Source organism: Opisthocomus hoazin, chromosome 35 (genome assembly GCF_030867145.1).
Source record: "Opisthocomus hoazin isolate bOpiHoa1 chromosome 35, bOpiHoa1.hap1, whole genome shotgun sequence".
Lineage (NCBI taxonomy): Eukaryota > Metazoa > Chordata > Aves > Opisthocomiformes > Opisthocomidae > Opisthocomus > Opisthocomus hoazin.
The window spans coordinates 3,706,795-3,728,521 of NC_134448.1; the positions used below are offsets into that span (position 1 = coordinate 3,706,795).

Below are 21,727 nucleotides of genomic sequence, written 5' to 3' on the forward strand. Positions count from 1 at the left end.
CCCTTCCCTGTTGATTTTTAGAAGAATTGGTTAAAAAGTACACTCTGATACATCCCTCTCCTCAGACGAGGCCGACACCAGCCCAAGGAGGGTTTTTTCTGGAGGTCTCATGCCAAAGCGGAGACCAGCATTCTCCAAGGTGAGCACCAAAATTCAGCTTTTTTTTGGTTTTTTGGTTTAGTGGGAATACTTTAGCATTTTGCTCAGTGGTTTTGTGACCATTTCTTGTGTTTTTAACACGAGAATCTTAGCGCAGGGAAAATCCTCATTTTTTGGGCACCATTTCCTTCATATCTTCTCCAGAAAATTCGTTTCGCTGCCTGAAAGCCCTCAGGGCTTCGAGCCAGGTGTCCCCTGGGCTGGCTAGCGTGGAAAACAAAAGTTAGAACTTATGAATAACTTCAGCGTTGACAGATTCAGCTAAATTTCACAGCAGCACCTCGGGAAGAGCAAACACAAACGAAAGTTGAACATCCCTCACGCCTGTTCCCTTGCTCTCGAGGCAATCGGCTTCCTCTTTTTGTCCGACTTCCCCTTTTTCGATCCCGAATTTAGGGGAAGTCGAGGCCAAACTCCTCCCCATGTTGGCCGCTCATGCCCTTGGGGCTCTGGCACTTTCTAAGCGGCAATGCGGTCAGTTTTGGGTTGAAACGCTGTGAATTCAGCCCGTGCGCTCTTGCGGTGCTTTCCCCTTCTGCTGTCAGCATGTGGTTTGTCCCGGTGGAGTGGGAGAAGGTTAAAAAAAGTCAAGGATGGCGTGATGGATGCACCAGCAGGCTGTGCTGGATCCAGCGAGACCTGGACAGGCTGAAGAGTTGGGCAGAGAGGAACCTGATGAAGCTCAACAAGGGTAAGGGCAGGGTCCTGCACCTGGGGAGGAACAACCCCAGGCACCAGGACAGGCTGGGGCTGACCTGCTGGGAGCAGCTCTGCGGAGAGGGACTGGGAGTGCTGGGGGACGACAGGTCGACCAAGGGCCAGCAGCGTGCCCTGGGTGCCAAGAAGGCCAATGGGATCCTGGGGTGCACCACAAGGAGTGTGGGCAGCAGGTCAGGGAGGTTCTCCTCCCCCTCTGCTCTGCCCTGGGGAGGGCCCCATCTGGAGTGCTGGGTCCAGTTCTGGGTTCCCCAGTTCAAGAAAGATGAGGAGCTACTGGGGAGAGTCCAGCGGAGGGCTGCGAGGATGAGGAGGGGATGGGAGCATCTCCCCTACGAGGAAAGGCTGAGGGAGCTGGGCTTGTTGAGCCTGGAGAAGAGAAGGCTGCGAGGGGACCTTAGAAATGCCGATCAATATCTGCAGGGTGGGGGTCAGGAGGACGGGGCCAGGCTCTGTCCAGTGGTGCCCAGAGACAGGACAAGGGGCAATGGGCACAAACTGGAGCAGAGGAAGCTCCAGCTGAACCCGAGGAAGAACTTCTTCCCTCTGAGGGTGACGGAGCCCTGGCCCAGGCTGCCCAGGGAGGCTGTGGAGTCTCCTTCTCTGGAGATATTCCAGCCCCGCCTGGCCGCGGTGCTGTGCCCCCTGCTCTGGGTGACCCTGCTTGGGCAGGGGGTGGCACTGGGTGACCCACAGAGGGCCCTGCCAACCCCGACCATGCTGGGATTCTGGGATTCTTTTTTTTAAGCTGAAAAAAATAGAAGACTGAGATAAAAGTCAAGAGTGTACTGAAAACACCAACTGTCACTGCTAAACCTCCCATGTCCTTATCTCTTTAACCTTTTTTAGGGTTTTTTTCTCGTTTTATGTTTTAAACACTGGAGCTGGAGTGGTTGAAAAATCCCTTTAAGCTCCAAGAAAAGCCACTTCTCGGAAGGGTTAAAGATATCCTCAAGGGCACCTCAGCACCCCCAGGTCCTGGGGCCACCTCCCGCATCCCACCGCCCGGGGACTGGCAGAGCTCTGTGTCCCATTGTCCCCAGGGACGCCCCACGCGCCATCACATCCCTGATGGCCCCCAAACCCTCCTCCCTGGGGAACTGGGGACCCCAGTGGCCCCCACATCCAGGCCCGTGGGGAATGGGGGATCCCCCCTCCCCCCCCCATGGAGAATGGGGTTTTCCCCCCTTACATCACCCCAATACCCCCCTCTTTGGGTAACCAGAGACCCCCTACACCCTTGTCCCTGGGGAACTGGGGACCCCCATCCTGGGTCTCCGACCCGTGCTCCCTCCCTGAGGGCACAGAGAGCAACTTCACCTTGGACCCCTCACCACAGCTCTGCCATCAGCTACTCGACGCCCCATAGGTGGAAGCGACTGTCTATCATCCTCGTCAGCCAATAAGAACGTCATATCTCCCCAGGGAGGCAGGATCAGCCACCTGTGCTGGAGGGGTGAATGCTGCTTAGTCTCCACATCCCCATATGCTGCCGCACCTTCTCCTGCGCTAGCGATTGGTAGATTCTCCTGTCAATCAAATCCAAACCCTCCAGCTGAAGAGGCTGGGCTTGTTGCCCTCTCCTGTCAGCCAGGTTGCCACTCCAAGGGAGATGTGGCAGCCGATTGGTCTCTCTGACTATCAATCATCACCACCTGCGCCTGCCATTCGCCTCTCAGCAAGGCGGTGCCCACCCCCTCCCGGTCGAGGGGAAAACCATCTCCTTGACTCTCATTGGAAAGGCGGCTTGCCCATCAACAACCCCCGAGCCATCGCATTGGCTCACCGCTCAGCAGGAGCGGTTTGTAGCCGGGTCCCCCGCGGTGTCTCATTCTCGAGAGGGCCGCGACTGTTGGCGGCGGCTCGGCGAGGGGGGCGGGCAGAGACGCGGATCCGGCGCGTTGATTGGCTGCGGGGCGGGGTCGCCTGTCAGTCTCTGTCTGTCGGGGCGGCGGCGGTTGTGGCGGTTGCCCCCATGGCAGCGGCGGGGCCCGGGGCGGCGGCGGCGGCGGCGGCGGTGGCGGCGGGGGGGAGCCGGGGACACCCCCCCCCTCCTCGGAGGCAGCCGGCGGTCGCCATGGCAGCGCCTCGCAGGTAGGAGGGGCCGGGGGGGGCCAGGCCCCTCGGGGAGGGGGGTTCCATCCCTCAGCAATGGGGAGTGCCCCCCCTCGGGGGGGGGGGGGGGGGGTGGTCGGCTGTGGGTGGTGGTCAGGGGTAGTCACCCCCCGGGGGGGGTAATTGGGGCTACCCCCCCCCCCCAAGTTTAGTGAGGGGATTGGGGATAACACCCCCTCCTCGGTGAGGGGGTATTTGAGGGTGACCCCCCGGGGGGGGTAGGTTATTAGGGGTAAAGCCCCCCCTCCAGGCCCTGAGGAGGGGGGGTCTGTGGGGATAATGCTTGGGGGGGGGTAATTTGGGGTTAATATTCCCCCCCAGCATAGGGGGGGTTATTGGGGTTGCCCCCTCCCCCCTCAAGCTGGGGGGTAAGTGGGGGTACCCCCATTCTTTGGAGGGTGACTCCCTCCCATATTGGGGGGGGTACTGGGAGAATCTCCCTGGCACTGGGGGCAACCCCCCCACCCCAGAGCTATAGGGTAATTGGGGGATTCCCCCTCCCCCAAGCTAAGGGGGTAATTGGAGGTTTAACCCCCCCCCCTCCCCAAAGGAAACCACAAAGGTGCCCCCCCAGGGTGGGGTAATTCGGGGCTATTTGGGGAGGGGGGGCATTGGGGGGTGCCCCCATCACACCATGGGGGGGCACAGTAGGGGTGCCCCCCCCCACTACAAGGGGGGACATTGGGGGTGTTTCCCTCCCCTACTCCCCTCCTTTATTGGGTTCCCCCCCCCCATATTGCAGCCTGCTCCTGTGTGCAAAGAGGGTGTTGTCCCTCGCGTATTTTTTTGCCCTAAAATAATGAGATTTTGGTTAAAAAAAAAAAAATGGTGGGGGGGGTGTCTGCGGCGGGCTTCTGGGCCTCCCCTATCCCACCGTGGCCCCCCCAAATGTCATTTATTAAGCGGGGGGGGGGGGGGGGGGCTTATCACACCCCCCCCCCAGCCAGTGCACACCTTGTGCCCCCCCCATCCCTGGGGAGCAGGTTTGGGGGGGGTGGGGAGGGTCCTTGGGTGCCCCCCAAATCATCCCCCCCCCCCCTCATTCCGCAGCCGCCCAGAAGATGGAGCGACCGCAGCCCCCCGAGCCGCGGCTTTGTGCCGTCCGCGACGCTCCCTCTCCTTTTGGGTTCAAACCCAGGGGTTTTGGCGACGCCAGAGCGGCTCGCGGTTCCCAAATCTCAGGTTTTGGGGGTTTTTTTCCCCTCCAAAAATTCTCCCTCCGTTTTTGATTTATTTTTTTTTTTCCCGTTTTCCCGACAGTTTTCCATCAATCGGGGTTTCGCCGGTGGCGTTTGATACCTGCCGCCACCAGCAGCCTGGATGAGGAGGGGGAGGGTGAAAAACCCACCCTATTTTGCTGAAAAAGCCCAAAAAACACCAAACCCTCCCAGTTTTGGGCTCGTTTCCACCCATTTAGGACTGTGAAAAACCCCAAAATCACCACCCGAGTGGCATTTTGGGTAGTTTTTCCCCCAAAAAAGCCACGCTTGGAAATGCAGTTTGGTGGCCGGCGCTGGGGCGGGGAGTGCGGTTTCTTCGCGCTGTTTTGGTGCTGGATTCGATTTTCACCCGTTTTTAGGTGAGTTTTGGGCGGTTTGAAACCCGGCGGCGTTTGAGCTTAAAATTCGCACCTGCTTCGTCCCCGCCAGTGGCAAAATCCGCAATGTTTAACCCCATTTTTTTATCCATTTTCCTCCTCTTTCCACCCACTGGGGGATGTTGGTGAAGCTCAAGAACTTCCCGCTGAAATATTTGTGGTTTAATCAATATTTTTTTTCCCTTATCTGGCCCCTTTTGCACATTAAGAATTGGGGTTTCTGGCAAATTGGCGGATTTTGATGGTGGGTGTTGGTGCCTCCAAAAATCGCTGCCGAAGCCGGGGGTGAATCCCCGCTTCCGATGAACTTTTGAGAGGAGGCGGCGAAAGCGGCGCGGGGAAAAAAAAGTGGAAATGGCTCCGAACCGCGGGAAAAATGGTGCCAAAAAGGCGCAGAACGGCACCGAGAGACGCTGAGAAAGCAGCGTGGAAAATGGTGTGAAAACGGGGTGGGAAAGGTGCGAAACACTGCAAAAATGGGCGAAAAAGGCATAAAAATGGGCAGGAAAGGCACGAAACCGGCGCAGAAAAGGCGTAAAAATGGGCGGGAAAGGCACGAAACATCACGGAAAAGGCGAAAAAATGGGTGGGAAAGGTGTAAAACGTCACAGAAAAGGAGTAGAAATGGGCGGAAAAGGCACAAAACCGTGCGGAAAAGGCGTAAAAATGGGCGGAAAAGGCGTAAAAATGGGCGGAAAAGGTGTAAAACAGCGATTTTGGGGGCGGATAAGCCGATGTGAGGGCCGTGTGTGGGGACTTGGGGGGCACGTGGGGACCCTGCAGACTCCGCAGCATCCCCCCGCAGCCAGAATTTTATTTTTTTATTAACCTGCTCTCACAAAGGGGCTGAGATTGGGGTCCGCCGAGCCCATTTTTGGGCCAATTTCTTATAAAACCCTGGGTCGTGCACCGTGGTGGCGCTTCCAGGCCCCTTTCCACCGGTTTTCTGCCGGCTTGAAACCCCTCTTTTTTCAGCACTCCTCAACCCACCGTTTTCCACCCCGTTTCTCCCCGTCCCCGCGATCCCGCACCAGGACTCATCCCTCCCCGGGGAGCTGTTTTTCCATGAAACACCCCCAAAATGGGCAAACTGGGTGCCGTCAACCCCCGAAAGCAAATCCACGGCGGGGACGGCTCCTGGTAAACCCTCTCTTCCCACGTTGGCCCGTTCCTTCCCAAAAACGAGGGTCCGTTGGGCTGAATTCTGCTTTTTAGCTTAATTTAATTCAGCTAATTTTGGGAAGACACCAGTTCCTTCCCAAAAATGAGGGCCCATTAGGCTGAATTTGCTTTTCAGGTTAATTTAATTCAGCTAATTTCGGGAAAATGCTCATTCCTTCCCAAAAACGAGGGTCCATCATGCTGAATTCTGCTTTTTAGCTGAATTTAATTCAGCTAATTTTGGGAAAACGCGGGCTGACGTGCTGAGAGCTGGCTTGCTGGGAAAACTGGGCTTAAATGGGGGGTTTTTAGGGAATTAAGCGGCTGCGGACTGAGCGACGCTCGCGTCCTGTTTTCTATCAAATTAGCTAAATTAGGGGTTTTTTTTAAGAGCTTTGAAGCACCGCGGTGAGGAGGAAAAGCCACGGGGCTCACGTCCACCTCTCAACTTTCCAGGTGAGCCCCCAAAATCCCCGCGGACGCGGCGCCGCCGCCGCCATGGCGTCACCGGCCGTCAGCCCCGACTCGTCGTCCCACGAAGGCCTCTCCTCCGTCAACTCGGCCCCGGCGTGTTCGCCCACCTCCGACTCGGAGAACCTCAGCCCCGACGAGCTGGAGCTGCTGGCCAAGCTGGAGGAGCAAAACCGGTGAGCGCTGGGGGTGGTTTGGGGGGAATATCTCCTTTTTTGGAGGGGTTTTGGAGGAATCTCTCCTCTTTTGGGGCATTTTAGGGGAATATCTCCTCCTCTGAGGTGGTTTTGGGGGGAATATCTGCTTGTTTGGGGGGAATCTCTCCTCCTTTGGGGCGGTTTTGGGGGAATATCTCCTTTTTTGGAGGGGTTTTGGAGGAATCTCTCCTCTTTTGGGGCATTTTAGGGGAATATCTCCTCCTCTGAGGTGGTTTTGGGGGGAATATCTGCTTGTTTGGGGGGAATCTCTCCTCCTTTGGGGCGGTTTTGGGGGAATATCTCCTTTTTTGGAGGGGTTTTGGAGGAATCTCTCCTCTTTTGGGGCATTTTAGGGGAATATCTCCTCCTCTGAGGTGGTTTTGGGGGGAATATCTGCTTGTTTGGGGGGAATCTCTCCTCCTTTGGGGCGGTTTTGGGGGAATATCTCCTTTTTTGGAGGGGTTTTGGAGGAATCTCTCCTCTTTTGGGGCATTTTAGGGGAATATCTCCTCCTCTGAGGTGGTTTTGGGGGAAGATCTGCTTGTTTGGGGGGAATCTCTCCTCCTTTGGGGCGGTTTTGGGGGAATATCTCCTTTTTTGGAGGGGTTTTGGAGGAATCTCTCCTCTTTTGGGGCATTTTGGGTGAATATCTCCTCCTCTGGGGTGGTTTTTCGGGGAAGATCTGCTTGTTTGGGGTGGTTTGGGGGGAATCTCTCCTCCTTTGTGGTTTTTTGGGGGGAATATCTCCCTTTTTGGGACCTTTTTGGGGGGCTCTCATCTCCTTTGGGGCAGTTTTTAGGGGAATATCTTTTTGTTTGGGGTGATTTGGGGGGGAATCTCTCTTCTTTTAGCATGGTTTTGGGGGAATCTCTCCTCCTTTGTGTTTTTTTTGGGGGAATATCTACTTTTTGGTGACAATTATGGGGGAATCTCTTCTCCTTGAAGGCTGTTTTGGGGGAATATCTCCTCTTTTGGGATGCTTTTGGGGGCGCTTTCCTCCTTTGGAGCTTTTTTGGGGCTATCTCGGTCTCCCGCAGGCTACTGGAGGCTGACTCCAAGTCGATGCGCTCCATGAACGGCTCGCGAAGGAACAGCGGCTCCTCCTTGGTCTCCAGCTCCTCGGCCTCCTCCAACCTCAGCCACCTCGAAGAGGACACCTGGATCCTCTGGGGCCGCATCGTCAATGAGTGGGATGAGTGGCGGAAGAAGAAGGAGAAGCTGCTAAAGGTGAGGAAACCCCTTTATTTTTCAGACTATTTTAACCCCACTGCAAAAATCTGCACCGTGATCTTCCCCATGCCTGGGCAGGATGATGTCTCCCCATCCCCAAGGAGCTTCCCCATCTTCTTGAAACCCGTTTTCTCCGGTTTTTGCCCCGTTTTTCCCCAGGAACTCATCCGCAAAGGGATCCCCCACCACTTCCGTGCCATCGTCTGGCAGCTGCTCTGCAGTGCCACTGACATGCCCGTCAAAAACCAATACTCAGAGCTGCTGAAGATGTCCTCTCCCTGCGAGAAGCTCATCCGACGGGATATCGCCCGCACCTACCCGGAGCATGAGTTCTTCAAGGGACAGGACAGTCTGGGCCAGGAGGTGCTCTTCAACGTCATGAAGGTAACGTCTTTCCTCGAACACCGGCGGATCTTGGCCGCGGCCCAGATGCTGCTTTGGGTTTTGAAGCTGTTTTAACTGCACATTAATTATTGATGGGTTTGGTTTCCACCACAAACTCCTGGAACCATCGCTTTTTGGAGCCTGATAGCCCTTTTCGCACAAAAGGACCTCGCTTCACATCCGTCCCAGACCTCATTTTTCCTATTGAGTTTTCCTCTGAATGAAGAGATGGATGATTGAGTCTTTTGGGGTCGAAATCCAAGTGTAGAGCGACGTCGTGCTCACAGGAGGTGTTGTCAACCAGAAAAAAAATAGCTATTTGCCACAGCCAACGCTTCCCTCCACTGTTGCCCTCCCACAGCAAGCAGGGATGGTGGCCCAGCTGGTCCCCCTGCTCGCACATATATTTATTTTGGGATTTTTTTCCTCCTTCCAGGCCTATTCGCTGGTGGACCGGGAGGTCGGATACTGCCAGGGTAGCGCCTTCATCGTGGGCCTGCTGCTCATGCAGGTTTGTGACGGCCCCGGGGCGAGGAGGAGCTGCTGATGGGGTGTTTTTAACACCCTCTGGAGATGTGGTAGAATGGGGTTGGGAAATGGGAGCCTTTTTCTTCATCCTCAGGAGCAAAATTGGCTCATTCCCACCAGCCCACTCTACTCCTAATGGGTTTAAAATCCCCCCTTCGTCAAGGGACGGCTCCTGGCACGTCCCATCCCATCACTGATAGAAAGAGGCTCCACATCTGGAGCTGCCAGCACGGGTTGAAGGGGGAATTCATGTCCGTTTGGGTCTCCAGATGCCCGAGGAAGAGGCTTTCTGCGTCTTCGTGAGGCTGATGCAGGAATACCGCTTACGGGAACTCTTCAAACCCAGCATGGCCGAGCTGGGGCTCTGCATCTACCAGTTTGAGTACATGCTGCAGGTAGGCACCACCCCATGCCCCCCAAAACACTCAGGGTGGTGGGAACCGGTGGGTAGAGCCTGGGGTCAAGGCCCAGGAGAGGTGGGAGTGAGGTGGCAGCTCTTGGGAGAACTGGGTTCCTCTGATGGAGCTCATGTTCAGCAACATAGATCCTGGGGCCCTCTGTGAGATGTCTTGAGGACTATCCATAATTTCTCAAGGGGGACATCTGTGGGACCCCAAGGATGTCCACAAGATACCGTGGGGCCATCCGTGAGACCCCACGGCACCTCCACGAGATGCCCCAGGGACCATCCATGAGACCCTGGGGTCATCTGTGAGAGACCCAAAGGGACCATCCGTGAGACACCCCAGGGACCATCCATGAGACCCTGGGGCCATCTGTGAGAGACCCAGAGGGACCCTCCATGAGACACCCCAGGGACCATCCACGAAATGCCCTGAGGGACATCCATGAGACCCTGGGGACCACACATGAGCTCCCCCCACCAAGGGCCTTTCCATGAGACCCCTCAGCAACCTCTTTAAGACCTCATGGACCTGTTCAAACCTCAGCAGCCACAGAATGACCCCTAAAAACATCCACCATTCCCCGTTTCACTTAATTTCCCCCATTTTTCACGTCCAGGAGCAGCTTCCGGAGCTGAACATCCACTTCCGCTCGCAGAGCTTCCTCACTTCCATGTACGCCTCGTCCTGGTTCCTCACCCTCTTCCTCACCACCTTCCCTCTTCCCGTGGCCACGCGTGTCTTCGACATCTTCATGTACGAGGTAACCGGGCCACGGCCTACCCCATAAATCGCAAAGGGACCGCAACCACGTTTTCCACTTGGATGTGGAAACGTTCTGCCCACGCCAGCTGGTCTGGTTTCGGAGAGAAAAACCCCAAACCCCAGGTGAGAAAGGCGATAGCGTGAGGTCAAGCGTGGACCCTTCCTGCAGGGGCTGGAGATCGTCTTCCGTGTGGGAATGGCACTGCTGCAGTTCAACCAGGCTGAGCTCGTCCAGCTCGACATGGAGGGCATGTCCCAGGTACCTGCTGGTGGCTTTTGGGGCGGATCTGTCCAACAGGACGTGTTTTGGGGCGGATCTGTCCAACAGGACGTGTTTTGGGGCGGATTTGTCCAACAGGACGTGTTTTGGGGCAGATTTAGGAAGCAGGACGTGTTTTGGGGCGGATCTGTCCAACAGGACGTGTTTTGGGGCGGATCTGTCCAACAGGACGTGTTTTGGGGCGGATTTGTCCAACAGGACGTGTTTTGGGGCAGATTTAGGAAGCAGGACGTGTTTTGGGGCGGATCTGTCCAACAGGACGTGTTTTGGGGCAGATTTAGGACGCAGGACGTGTTTTGGGGCGGGTTTGTCCAACAGGACGTGTTTTGGGGCGGATTTAGGAAGCAGGATGTATTTCGGGGTGGATTGGTCCAACAGCACATCCAAGGGGATGTATTTTTGGGCAGACTTGTCCAAGGGGATGTAGTCTGGGGCAGATTTATCCCCAAATTTAGTATTTTGGGGAGGGTTTCTCCCAACTGGGTGTGTTTGGGGCCAATTTATGCAACAGGTCATATTCCGTGGTGGATTTATGCAGCGGGCTGTGTTTTAGATTTACACAACAGGTCATATTTTGGGGCTGGTTTGTCCAATAAATTGTATTTTTGGGTGGATTTATGCAACGAGAGCGTGTTTTGGGGTAGATTGATCCAACAGGCCCTGTTGTGGGACTGGTTTTACCCAGTGGGACCGATTTTGGGGCCGGTTTACGCGATGGGCTGTATTTCAGGGCCATGTTTCACGGCCGGTTTCTGTGCCTGCAGTACTTCCAGAAGGTGATCCCGCACCAGTTCGACAGCTGCCCCGATAAGCTCATCCTCAGGGCCTTCCAAGTCAAGTACAACCCCAAGAAGATGAAGAGGTGAGATGGGGAGGTGGGTTCCTACGCTTGGGTCAGGTCCCCCCATCAGCTGTGGGGCACGGGGCCAGGGGGTTTGGTCCCCATCCTCGTGTCCCAGCGTGTCCCCACGTCCCGAGCAGGCTGGAGAAGGAGTACGCCACCATCAAGAACAAAGAGATGGAGGAGCAGATTGAGATCAAGGTGAGACAGGTCAAGTGTTGGCGCCATGAGGCCATCTAAGCCATGCTGGAGCCATCTTGGTCCATCCTCAGAGCCATCTGAGCCTTCCCAGGGTCCCTTTGACCCATCCCCGGGGTCACTTGGAGCCATCCCGAGGCTTCGTAGCCCGTTCCTGGGGCCACTTGAGCCATCTCTGAATGGCTGAGCCTCTCCCTGGAGCCACTTCACCCATCCCCAGGGTCACTTGAGCCATCCTGGGATGGCTTAGCCCGGCCCTGGGCCCAACTGGGCCGTCCTGGGACAACTTTGCTTATCCCTGGGGCCACCTGAGCCATCCTGAGATCGCTTTGACCCATCCCAGGGCCACTGAAGCTGTACCCAGGGCCACTTAGCCCGTCCTGGGTACCATTTAGCCTGTCCCCAACCCCTTCTGAGCCATCTCCAAGGCCAGCTGGGACCTCCTGGGGCAGCTTAGCCCATCTCTGAGGCCATTGATGCCATCATGGGACCACTTCTGCCCTTCCCAGGGGGCACTGAAGGTGTCCCCAAGAGCCACTTCAGCCATCCTGGGGCCACTTGACCTCTCACAGAGCAGTTTGGCCATCCCAGGGCCACTTGCACCCATCCTTGGGAACCTTTAGCCCATCCCTGGGGCCATTTGAGCCATCTCCGGGGCCACCTAAGCCTTTCTGGAGCCACCATGACCTATCCCAGGGCCACTCAGCCTGTCCCTAAGGCCACTCATCCTGTCCCCAGGGCCACGTAAGCCATCCCAGGGCCACTTTGTCCCAGCTTCAGGGTTGTGTGAGCCATCCCAGGGCCACCTTCTCCCATCCTTGAAGACCTTGAGCCCATCCTTGGGGCCACCTAAGCCACCCTGGAGCCACCACCACCCATCCCAAGGCCATTTAAGCTGTCCCCAGGGCCACGTAAGCCATCCCAGGGCCACTTTGTCCCAGCTTCAGGGTTGTGTGAGCCATCCCAGGGCCACCTTCCCCCATCCTTGGGGACATTGAGCCCATCCCTGGGGCCATTTGAGCCATCTCCGGGGCCACCTAAGCCACTCTGGGGCCACCACCACCCATCCCAGGGCCATTTAAGCTGTCCCCAAGGCCACGTAAGCCATCCCAGGGCCACTTTGTCCCAGCTTCAGGGTTGTGTGAGCCATCCCAGGGCCACCTTCCCCCATCCTTGAAGACCTTGGGGCCACCTAAACCACCCTGGAGCCACCACCACCCATCCCAAACCCATTTAAGTTGTCCCCAGGGCCACGTAAGCCATCCCAGGGCCACTTTGTCCCAGCTTCAGGGTTGTGTGAGCCATCCCAGGGCCACCTTCCCCCATCCTTGGGGACCTTGAGCCCATCCCTGGGGCCACCTAAGCCACCCTGGAGCCACCATGACCTATCCCAGGGTCACTCACCCTGTCCCCAGGAGCCACTCAAGCTGTACCAGGGCCACTTTGTCCCAGCTTCAGGGTTGTGTGAGCCATCCCAGGGCCACCTTCCCCCATCCTTGGGGACATTGAGCCCATCCCTGGGGCCATTTGAGCCATCACCGGGGCCACCTAAGCCACTCTGGGGCCACCACCACCCATCCCAGGGCCATTTAAGCTGTCCCCAAGGCCACGTAAGCCATCCCAGGGCCACTTTGTCCCAGCTCAGGGTTGTTTGAGCCATCCCAGGGCCACTGGAGCCATCTGGGGTCAGCTTAGCCCCTCCCCAGAGCCACTTTACGCCCGTGTCCCCGAGCTGTCCTCAGGCTCAGCGACCCTCCTGGGGACATCAAACCCCCTCCCCGGGACTCACTGCTCCCATTTTTCCCCCCCCCCAGCGCCTCCGCACCGAGAACCGCCTGCTCAAACAGCGCATCGAAACCCTGGAGAAGGTAAGCCTGGCACCCCAAAACCCCCCCTGAGGGCACCCCAAAAATCCCCTGTGAGCGCCCAACCCCCGGAGCACCCAAAAAGTCCCCTGGAGCACCCCAACCGCCCCCCCCCCCGCCTTGGGAAACCCAAAAATGTCCCCTGGCACATCCCAAACTCCCCTGGGGCACCCACACCACCGCCTGCAGATCCCAGCACCCATGAACGTGACCTCCAGCACCCCTTTTCCAGGCCGCGCCCCCAAAATCTCCCCTCCCAGCACCATTTTGGGGCAAAAATAGGAGATTTAAGTCCAGCAGGCGGCTGCTTTATCATTTTTCCACACAAAGTCTCCCTCTGGGAGGTGGGAAACGTTCCTTTTTAGGGCAAAACACCACCATCGCCATGTTTTCCGCCCCCCCCCCCCCGACATGAGGGATAAAAGAGCTAGAATCCCCGGAAAACACCCCAAAACGGGGACCGACGATGCGCGGGAAGGTTGCCGGGTGCCTCCGCCTCTCGCTGCCTCCGTCTCCTTCGTTAAGCTCGTTAAGCTCGTTACGTCTCTCCTCTCTTTCTCTCTCTTCTCCGCCGGCGGCCGCAGGAGAGCGCGGCTCTCGCCGACAGGCTCATCCAGGTAGCGTCAAAAATCGCTATTTTTCCCTTTTCTGCTCTGTTTTAACCCTTTTCTTGCCCCTTTTGGCTGCCCGGCTCGTTTGGGGAGGATTCGCTCTTTTTTTCCTGCTTTTCCGGAGGCTCCTGCGCACCTTCCCCGCTTTGGGGGGGTGGGAGGGGAAGGGGGGATTGGGGGCGGTGGGTGAAAATGGGGGGTTTGGGCCCACTTTGGGGCTCGGTGGAAAGTGGGGGGGGAGGGCGTTGGCACGTGGGGGCGGGGTTTGGCCAAGAATGGGGTAAAAGCCGCTGTTTTGAGGAGTTTGACCAAAATTGGTGGGTTTTGAGTGGAAGGTCGTGGGCTGGGGGGTGAGAGCGGCTCAGAGGGGACAGGATGGCCCTGGAGGTCCCCATGGGGCTGGTGTCACCTCCTTGTCCTTGGTGTCGCCTGCTGTGGGGCTGGTGTCACCTCCTTGTCCTTGGTGTCACCTCCTGTGGGGCTGGTGTCACCTCCTCCTTGGTGTTACCTGCTGTGGGACTGGCATCACCCCCAAGGCTGTTGTCACCTCCTTGTCCTTGGTGTCACCTGCTGTGGGGCTGTTGTCACCTCCTTGTCCTTGGTGTCACCTGCTGTGGGGCTGGTGTCACATCCTTGTCCTTGGTGTCACCTGCTGTGGGGCTGGCATCACCCCCCCAAAGCTGGTGTCACCTCCTTGTCCTCAGTGTCACCCCCTGAGACTGGTGTCACCTTTGTCCTTGGTGTCACCTCCTGTGGGGCTGGTGTCACCTCCTCCTTGGGGTCACCTGCTGTGGGACTGGCATCACCCCCAAGGCTGGTGTCACCTCCTTGTCCTCGGTGTCACCTGCTGTGGGGCTGATGTCACCCCCCAAGGCTGTTGTCACCTCCTTGTCCTTGGTGTCACCTGCTGTGGGGCTGGTGTCACCTCCTTGTCCTTGGTATCACCTGGTGTGGGGCTGGCATCACCCCCCCAAAGCTGGTGTCACCTCCTTGTCCTCAGTGTCACCCCCTGAGGCTGGTGTCACCTTTGTCCTTGGTGTCACCTTCTGTGGGGCTGATGTCACCCCCCAAGGCTGGTGTCACCTCCTTGTCATCAGTGTCACCTTGTGTGGAGTTGGTGTCACCTGCTGTGGGGCTGGCATCACCCCCCAAGGTTGGTGTCACCTCCTTGTCCTTGGTGTCACCTGCTGTAGGGCTGGCATCACCCCCAAGGCTGGTGTCACCTCCTTCTCCCTGGTGTCACCTTCTGTGGGGCTGGCATCACCCCCCATAGCGGTGTCACCTCCTTCTCCCTGGTGTCACCTTCTGTGGGGCTGTTGTCACCTCCTTGTCCTTCGTGTCACCTGCTATGGGGCTGGCATCACCCACCAGGGCTGGTGTCACCTCCTTCTCCTTGGTGTCACTTGATATGGGACTGGTGTCACCCCCTTGTCGACGGTGTCACACCCCCTTGTCCCCAGCATCATTCCCTTGTCCCCAGCCTCACCTGCAGTGAGACTGGCATCACCTCCTTGTCCCTGGTGTCACCCCCAGCATCTCCCCCTTGTCCCCACCACCCCCCTCCCAGTGCCACACTGCGGAGCAGAACCGGCCACACTGTGCCGTGGCAGTGACACGTCCCCGCTGTCCCCAGGGCCAGGTGACACGGGCGCAGGAGGCGGAGGAGAACTACGTCATCAAGCGGGAGCTCGCGGTGGTGAAGCAACGCTGCACCTCGGCCACTGAGAACCTGCAGCGCGCCCAGACCACCATCCGGCAGCTGCAGGACCAGCAGGTTGGTGTCCCCAAACGTCCCCAGATGTCCCCAGGCGTCCCCATCGCCCACCCACAAATCCCCCTTCCAAGGGACAAGGGACCTGGGAGACCAGGAAGGGACCTGGGTGGCTGGGACAAGGGACCTGGAGGCCAGGAGGTGACCCAGGTGGCCAGGAAGGGACCCAGATGTTGGGACAAGGGACATGCGTGGCCAGGAAGAGATCTGGGTGGCTGGGAGGGGACCCAGATGTTGGGACAGGGGACCTGGGTGGCTAGGAAGGGACCTGGGTGTCCAGGAGGGGACCCAGATGTTGGGACAAGGGACCTGGGTAGCCAGGAGGTGACCTGGGTGTCTGGGAGGAGACTGAGATGTTGGGACAAGGGACCTAGGAGGCCAGGACGTGACCCAGGTGGCTGTGAGGGGACCCAGATGTTGGGACAAGGGACCTAGGAGGCCAAGAGGTGACCCAGGTGGCTGTGAGGGGACCCAGATGTTGCGACAAGGGACCTAGAAGGCCAGGAGGTGACCCAAGTGGCCAGGAGGGAACCCAGATGTTGGGACAAGGGACCTGCGTGGCCTGGAAGGTATCTGGGTGGCTGGGAGGGGACCCAGATGTTGGGACAAGGGACCTGCGTGGCCAGGAAGGGACCTGGGTGGCCAGGAGGGGACCTAGATGTTGGGACAAGGGACCTGGGTGGCCAGGAGGTGACCTGGGTGGCCAGGAAGGGACCTAGATGTTGGGACAAGGGACCTGGGTGTCTGGGAGGGGACCTGAGTGTCCAGGAGGGGACCCAGATGTTGGGACAAGGGGCATGGGTGGCCAGGAGGTGACACGGGTGCCCAGGAAGGGACCCAGATGTTGGGACAAGGGACCTGGCTGGCCAGGAAGGGACCTGGGTGTCCAGGAGGGGACCAAGATGTTGGGATGAGACACCTGGGTGGCCAGGAGGGACCTTGGTGGCTGGAAGGGTACCCAGATGTTGGGACAAGGGACCTGGGTAGCCAGAAGGGACCTGGGTGTCTGGGAGGGGACCCGAGTGTCCAGGAGGGGACCCAGATGTTGGGATGAGACACCTGGGTGGCCAGGAGGGACCTGGGTGGCTGGAAGGGGACCCAGATGTTGGGACAAGGGACCTGGGTGGCCAGGAGGTGACCCAGGTGGCCAGGAGGGGACCCAGATGTTGGGACAAGGGATGTGGGTGGCGAGGAGGGATCTGGGTGGCCAGGAGGGGACCCAGGTATCCGGAAGGGGACCCAGATGTTGGGTCAAGGGTCCTGGGTGGCCAGGAGGAGACTTGGGTGGCCGGGAGGGGACCCAGCTGTTGGGACAAGGGACCCAGGTGGCCAGGAGGTGACCTGGCTGGCCCTGGGGATGGGGATGGTCACTTGAGGTCCTGCTGCAGCACGGATTCGGGTGCAGGTTGGCGGGGTGGGTGGCACTGCCGTGTTCAAGGGGTGGGGACAGCCGTGGGTGACACGTTGGGGACGGTGGCAGGGGAACCCCCGCTTCAGCGAGGAGTTTGTCACCCACCTGGAGACGGAGCTGGAGCAGTCGCGGCTGCGGGAGAGCGAGACCCTGGGTGCCCTCAAGGAGATGCAGGACAAAGTCCTCGACATGGAGAAGGTGACATGGGACGGCTTGCGGTGTCACGCTGGTGGCCCTGGGGGTGGGGACGGTCCCACAGGTGGCGTTGGGGACAGGGAGTGTCCTGGGGGGTCCTGGACCTGGTGTCACCTGTCCCTGGGGATCCCCTGTCCCTTGTGTCCCCTGTCACCTGCCCCCAGTGTCCCATGAGTGTCCTCACCTCCACCTGGCAGAGGAGGACAAGTCCTCAGTGCCACTGCCCCGAGTTGTCCCCAGTGACATCCAGGGCCACCAGCTTGGGGTGTCCCTGCCCATGACCCGTGCCACCGCCCCAAATTGTCCCCAAAGACATCCAGGGACACCAGCTTGGGGTGTCCCTACCCATGACCCGTGCCACCGCCCCAAATTGTCCCCGAAGACATCCAGGGCCACCAGCTTGGGGTGTCCCTGCCCATGACCCGTGCCACCGCCCCGGGGTGTCCCCAGTGACATCCAGTGCCACCAGCTTGGGGTGTCCCTGCCCATGACCCATGCCACCGCCCCAAATTGTCCCCGAAGACATCCAGGGCCACCAGCTTGGGGTGTCCCTGCCCATGACCCGTGCCACCGCCCCAAATTGTCCCCGATGACATCCAGTGCCACCATGGTGGTTGTCCCTGCCGACGCCCAGTGCCACCGCCCCGAGATATCCCTGCTCCGAGGTGTCCCCAGCCGTACCCAGTGGCCCTACCTCGGGGCGTCCCCGCCGATGTCCCCCGTGTCCCCGCAGAGGAACAGCCTGCTGCCGGACGAGGACAACGTGGTGCGGCTGCAGGAGGAGCTGCAGGCGCTGGCCCTGCGCGAGGCCGAGGCCGTCAAGTCGCTGACGGAGCTGCAGCAGCAGGTCAAGGACCTCAGTGACAGCTGGCAGGTAAGGACCCGGACGCCTCGGTGTCCCCCACCGTGTCACTTGGGTCCCCCACCATGTCACTTGGGTCTCCCTCGGGTCACCTGGGTTGTCCACAGGGTGCCTGGTTCCCCTCCCAAGGTCATCTGGGTCCCTTCTCAGCTACCTGGGTCTCCTCCCAGCCACCTGGGTCCCCTCCCAACTGCCTGTGTCCCCTCCTGGTCACCTGGGTCCCTTGTCCCAACATCTGAGTCCCCTCCTGGACACCCAGGTCCCTTGTCCCAACATCTGAGTCCCCTCCTGAACACCCAGGTCACGTCCTGGCCACCCAGGTCCCTTGTTCCAACATCTGGGTCCCCTCCTGGACACCCAGGTCCCTTGTCCCAACATCTGAGTCCCCTCCTGAACACCCAGGTCACGTCCTGGCCACCCAGGTCCCTTGTCCCATCATCTGGGTCCCCTCCTGGCCACCCAGGTCCACCCAGGTTTCTTGTCCCAACATCTGGGTCCCCTTCTGGCCACCCAGGTTTCTTCCTGGCCACCCAGGTGCCTTGTCCCAACATCTGGGTCCCTTCCTGGCCACCCAGGTCCCTTGCTGGCCACCCAGGTTTCTTGTCCCAACATCTGGGTCGCCTCCTGGACACCCAGGACCCTTCCTGGTCACCTTCTGGCCACCCAGGTGTCTCATCCCGACACCTGGGTCCCCTCCTGGCCACCTGGGTCACCTCCTGTCCGACTTGGTCCCTTGTCCCGATGGCTGGGTCCCATCTTGGCCACCCATGTCCCTCGTCCCAACATCTGTGTCTCCTCCTGGACACCCAGGTCTCCTGGCCATGCAGGTCCCTTGTCTCAACATCTGGGTCCCCTCCTGGCCACCTGGGTCACCTCCTGTCCACCTTGGTCCCTTGTCCTGATGGCTGGGTCCCATCTTGGCCAACTCGTCCCCTCCCAGCCACCTGGGTCCCTTGTCCCAACACCCGGGTCCCTTCCTGGCCACCCAGGTCCCTTCCTGGCCACCCAGGTCCCTTGTCCCAACATCTGGGTCTCCTTCCAGCCATCTAGGTCCCCTACAAGCCACCTGGATCACCTTCTGACCACTTAGGTCCCTTGTCCCAACATCTGAGTCCCCTGTGAGCCACCTGAGTCACCTTCTGACCACTTAGGTCCCTTGTCCCAACATGTGGGTCCCTTCCTGGCCACCCAGGTCCCTTGTCCCAACATCTGGGTCTCCTTCCAGCCATCTAGGTCCCCTACAAGCCACCTGGATCACCTTCTGACCACTTAGGTCCCTTGTCCCAACATCTGAGTCCCCCTGCGAGCCACCTGAGTCACCTTCTGACCACCCAGGTCCCTTGTCCCAACATCTGGGTCCCCACCCTGTCCAACTGGGTCCCTCATCCCAGTACCTCCGTCCCCTTCCATCCACCTGGGACCCTCGCCTTGCCACCCGGGTCCCCGTTGGGGCCACCCGGGTCTCCCACCCCGCCGACGGGCGCCTGACGGGTGCGGGGCGCAGGCGGGCCGGGCAGGCGGGCGCTGGAAGGAGTCCCCGCGGCGGAGCAACGCCAACGCGCTGCAGGAGGCCGTGGTGGCCGCGCGGCTGCGGGAGGCCCAGGCCCAGGCTGAGCTGCGGGCGCTGCGGCAGCGGGTGCTGCAGCTGGAGACGCAGGTCAGAGCCTTGGCCGCATCCTGACAGGGGGCTGGGGGGGGCTGAACTGGGCGGTTATGGGGGGGCTGGGGGGCTCAACTGGGGGTGGTGGGGCCAGGGGGACCTGAACTGGGGGTGGTGGGGCCTTGGGGTGCTGGGGCAGCGGGTGCTGCAGCTGGAGACGCAGGTCAGAGCCCCGGCCGCATCCTGACTGGGGGCTGGGGGGGCTGAACTGGGCGGTTATGGGGGGCTGGGGGGCTCAACTGGGGGTGGTGGGGCCTTGGGGTGCTGGGGCAGCGGGTGCTGCAGCTGGAGACGCAGGTCAGAGCCCCGGCCGCATCCTGACTGGGGGCTGGGGGGGCTGAACTGGGCGGTTATGGGGAGCTGGGGGGGCTCAACTAGGGGTGGTGGGGCCAGGGGGACCTGAACTGGGCGTGCTGGGGCCTTGGGGTGCTAAACTGGGTGTGCTGGGGTTGCGTGTTTTGGGGCTGGGGGTGCTGAACTGGGGGTGCTGGGATGTGGTAGCAGACTGAACTGGGAGGTGCTGGGGCTGGAGATGCTGAACTGGGGGTGCTGGTGTGGAGGAGGCTGAGCTGGGGGGGCTGGGGATGTCAGGGCAGGGGGTGCTGAACTGGGGGGGCTGAACTGGAGGGGACTGGGGGTGTTGGGACAGGGGGTGCTGAACTGGGGGGGGTGCTGGGGCTGGAGGTGCTGAACTGAGGGTGCTGGTGGGGGGGGGTGCTGAACTGGAGGGTACTGGGGGTGTTGGGGTGGGGGGTGCTGAACTGGGGGTATTGGGTGGGGGGTGCTGAACTGGGGGGTGCTGGGGCTGGAGGTGCTGAACTGGGGGTGCTGGGGTGGGGGGTTGAACTGGAGGGGGCTGGGAGTTTTGGGGTGGGGGGTGCTGAACTGGGGGGTGCTGGGGCTGGAGGTGCTGAACTGGGGGTGCTGGGGTGGGGGGGTTGAACTGGAGGGGGCTGGGGGTTTTGGGGCAGGGGGTGCTGAACTGGGGGGTGCTGGGACTGAGGGTGGTAAACTGGAAGTGTTAAACTGTGGGTGCTGGGACTGCAGGTGCTAAACTGGGGGTGCTGGTGGGGGGTGCTGAACTGGAGGGGACTGGGGTGTTGGGGTGGGGGGTGCTGAACTGGGGGTGTTGGGGTGGGGGGTGCTGAACTGGGGGGTGCTGCGGCTGGAGGTGCTGAACTGGGGGTGCTGGTGGGGGAGGTGCTGAACTGGGGTGTTGGGGTGGGTGGTGCTGAACTGGAGGGGACTGGGGGTGTTGGGGCAGGGGGTGCTGAACTGGGGGGTGCTGCGGCTGGAGGTGCTGAACTGGGGGTGCTGGGGTGGGGGGTTTGAACTGGAGGGGGCTGGGGGTTTTGGGGCAGGGGGTGCTGAACTGGGGGGTGCTGGGACTGAGGGTGGTAAACTGGAAGTGTTAAATTGTGGGTGCTGGGGCTGCAGGTGCTAAACTGGGGGTGCTGGTGGGGGGGTGCTGAACTGAAGGGGACTGGGGGTGTTGGGGTGGGGGGTGCTGAACTGGGGGTGTTGGGGTGGGGGGTGCTGAACTGGGGGGTGACGGGGCTGGAGGTGCTGAACTGGGGGTGCTGGTGGGGGGGGGTGCTGAACTGGAGGGGACTGGGGGTGTTGGGGTGGGGGGTGCTGGGGCTGCAGGTGCTAAACTGGGGGTGCTGGTGGGGGGGGGAGGCCTGAACTGGGGGGCATGCTGGGTCCATGGGTGCTGGGTGCCAAATCCAGGGCCGGATCTGGCTGCAGCAGAGCTGCAGGAGCTGGCTGGGGGTGGGGGGGGTCAGAACTGGGGGACAGGGTGCCGACAGCCCCCCCCCCCCCTCCTCCGGGGCCAGACGTGGGTGCTGGACCGGGGGGGGGTGACAGCGCTGTCCCCCGCAGAGCCAGATCCAGCGCACGGTGCTGGGCCGGGCGGAGCAGACGTGCGCGGGGCTGCGGGAGCAGCTGCGGCTGGCGGCGGCGCAGAGCAAGGGGCTGCAGGCGCAGCTCAGCGAGAGCCACCGCAAGCACGCCGAGGCCCAGTGCAAGGTGGGAGCCTCCCGTCACCTCCCTGCGGGTGCCCGTGGGTGCTCCCCGGCGGCGCCCGCCGCATCCCACAGCGCCCACGGGTGCTGGGGGACCCGTAACCCACACCCACGGGTGCTGGGGGACCCGTAACCCACACCCACGGGTGCTGGGGGAACCGTAACCCACACCCGTGATTGCTGTGGCACCCATATCCTGCACCCACGGGTGCTGGGGGACCCATAACCCACACCCACAGGTGCTGTGGCACCTATATCCTGCACCCACGGGTGCTGGG

At 60.2% G+C, this 21,727-nt stretch overlaps 1 protein-coding gene across 1 annotated transcript; it reads left to right on the plus strand.

Moving 5' to 3' along the window:
- Positions 1-99: 99 nt before the first annotated feature.
- Positions 100-21,453, plus strand: LOC142365290 (EVI5-like protein; the record flags this gene model as incomplete). The annotated part of the gene is made up of 17 exons (XM_075445948.1): positions 100-139; positions 6,206-6,396; positions 7,455-7,644; positions 7,807-8,031; positions 8,468-8,542; positions 8,829-8,954; positions 9,583-9,726; positions 9,898-9,987; positions 10,773-10,870; positions 10,990-11,050; positions 12,862-12,915; positions 13,497-13,529; positions 15,157-15,297; positions 16,775-16,903; positions 17,634-17,774; positions 19,267-19,419; positions 21,307-21,453. Coding segments are annotated over exons 1-17 (2,028 nt in total), but the record flags the coding sequence as incomplete, so codon positions are not given.
- Positions 21,454-21,727: the final 274 nt, after the last annotated feature.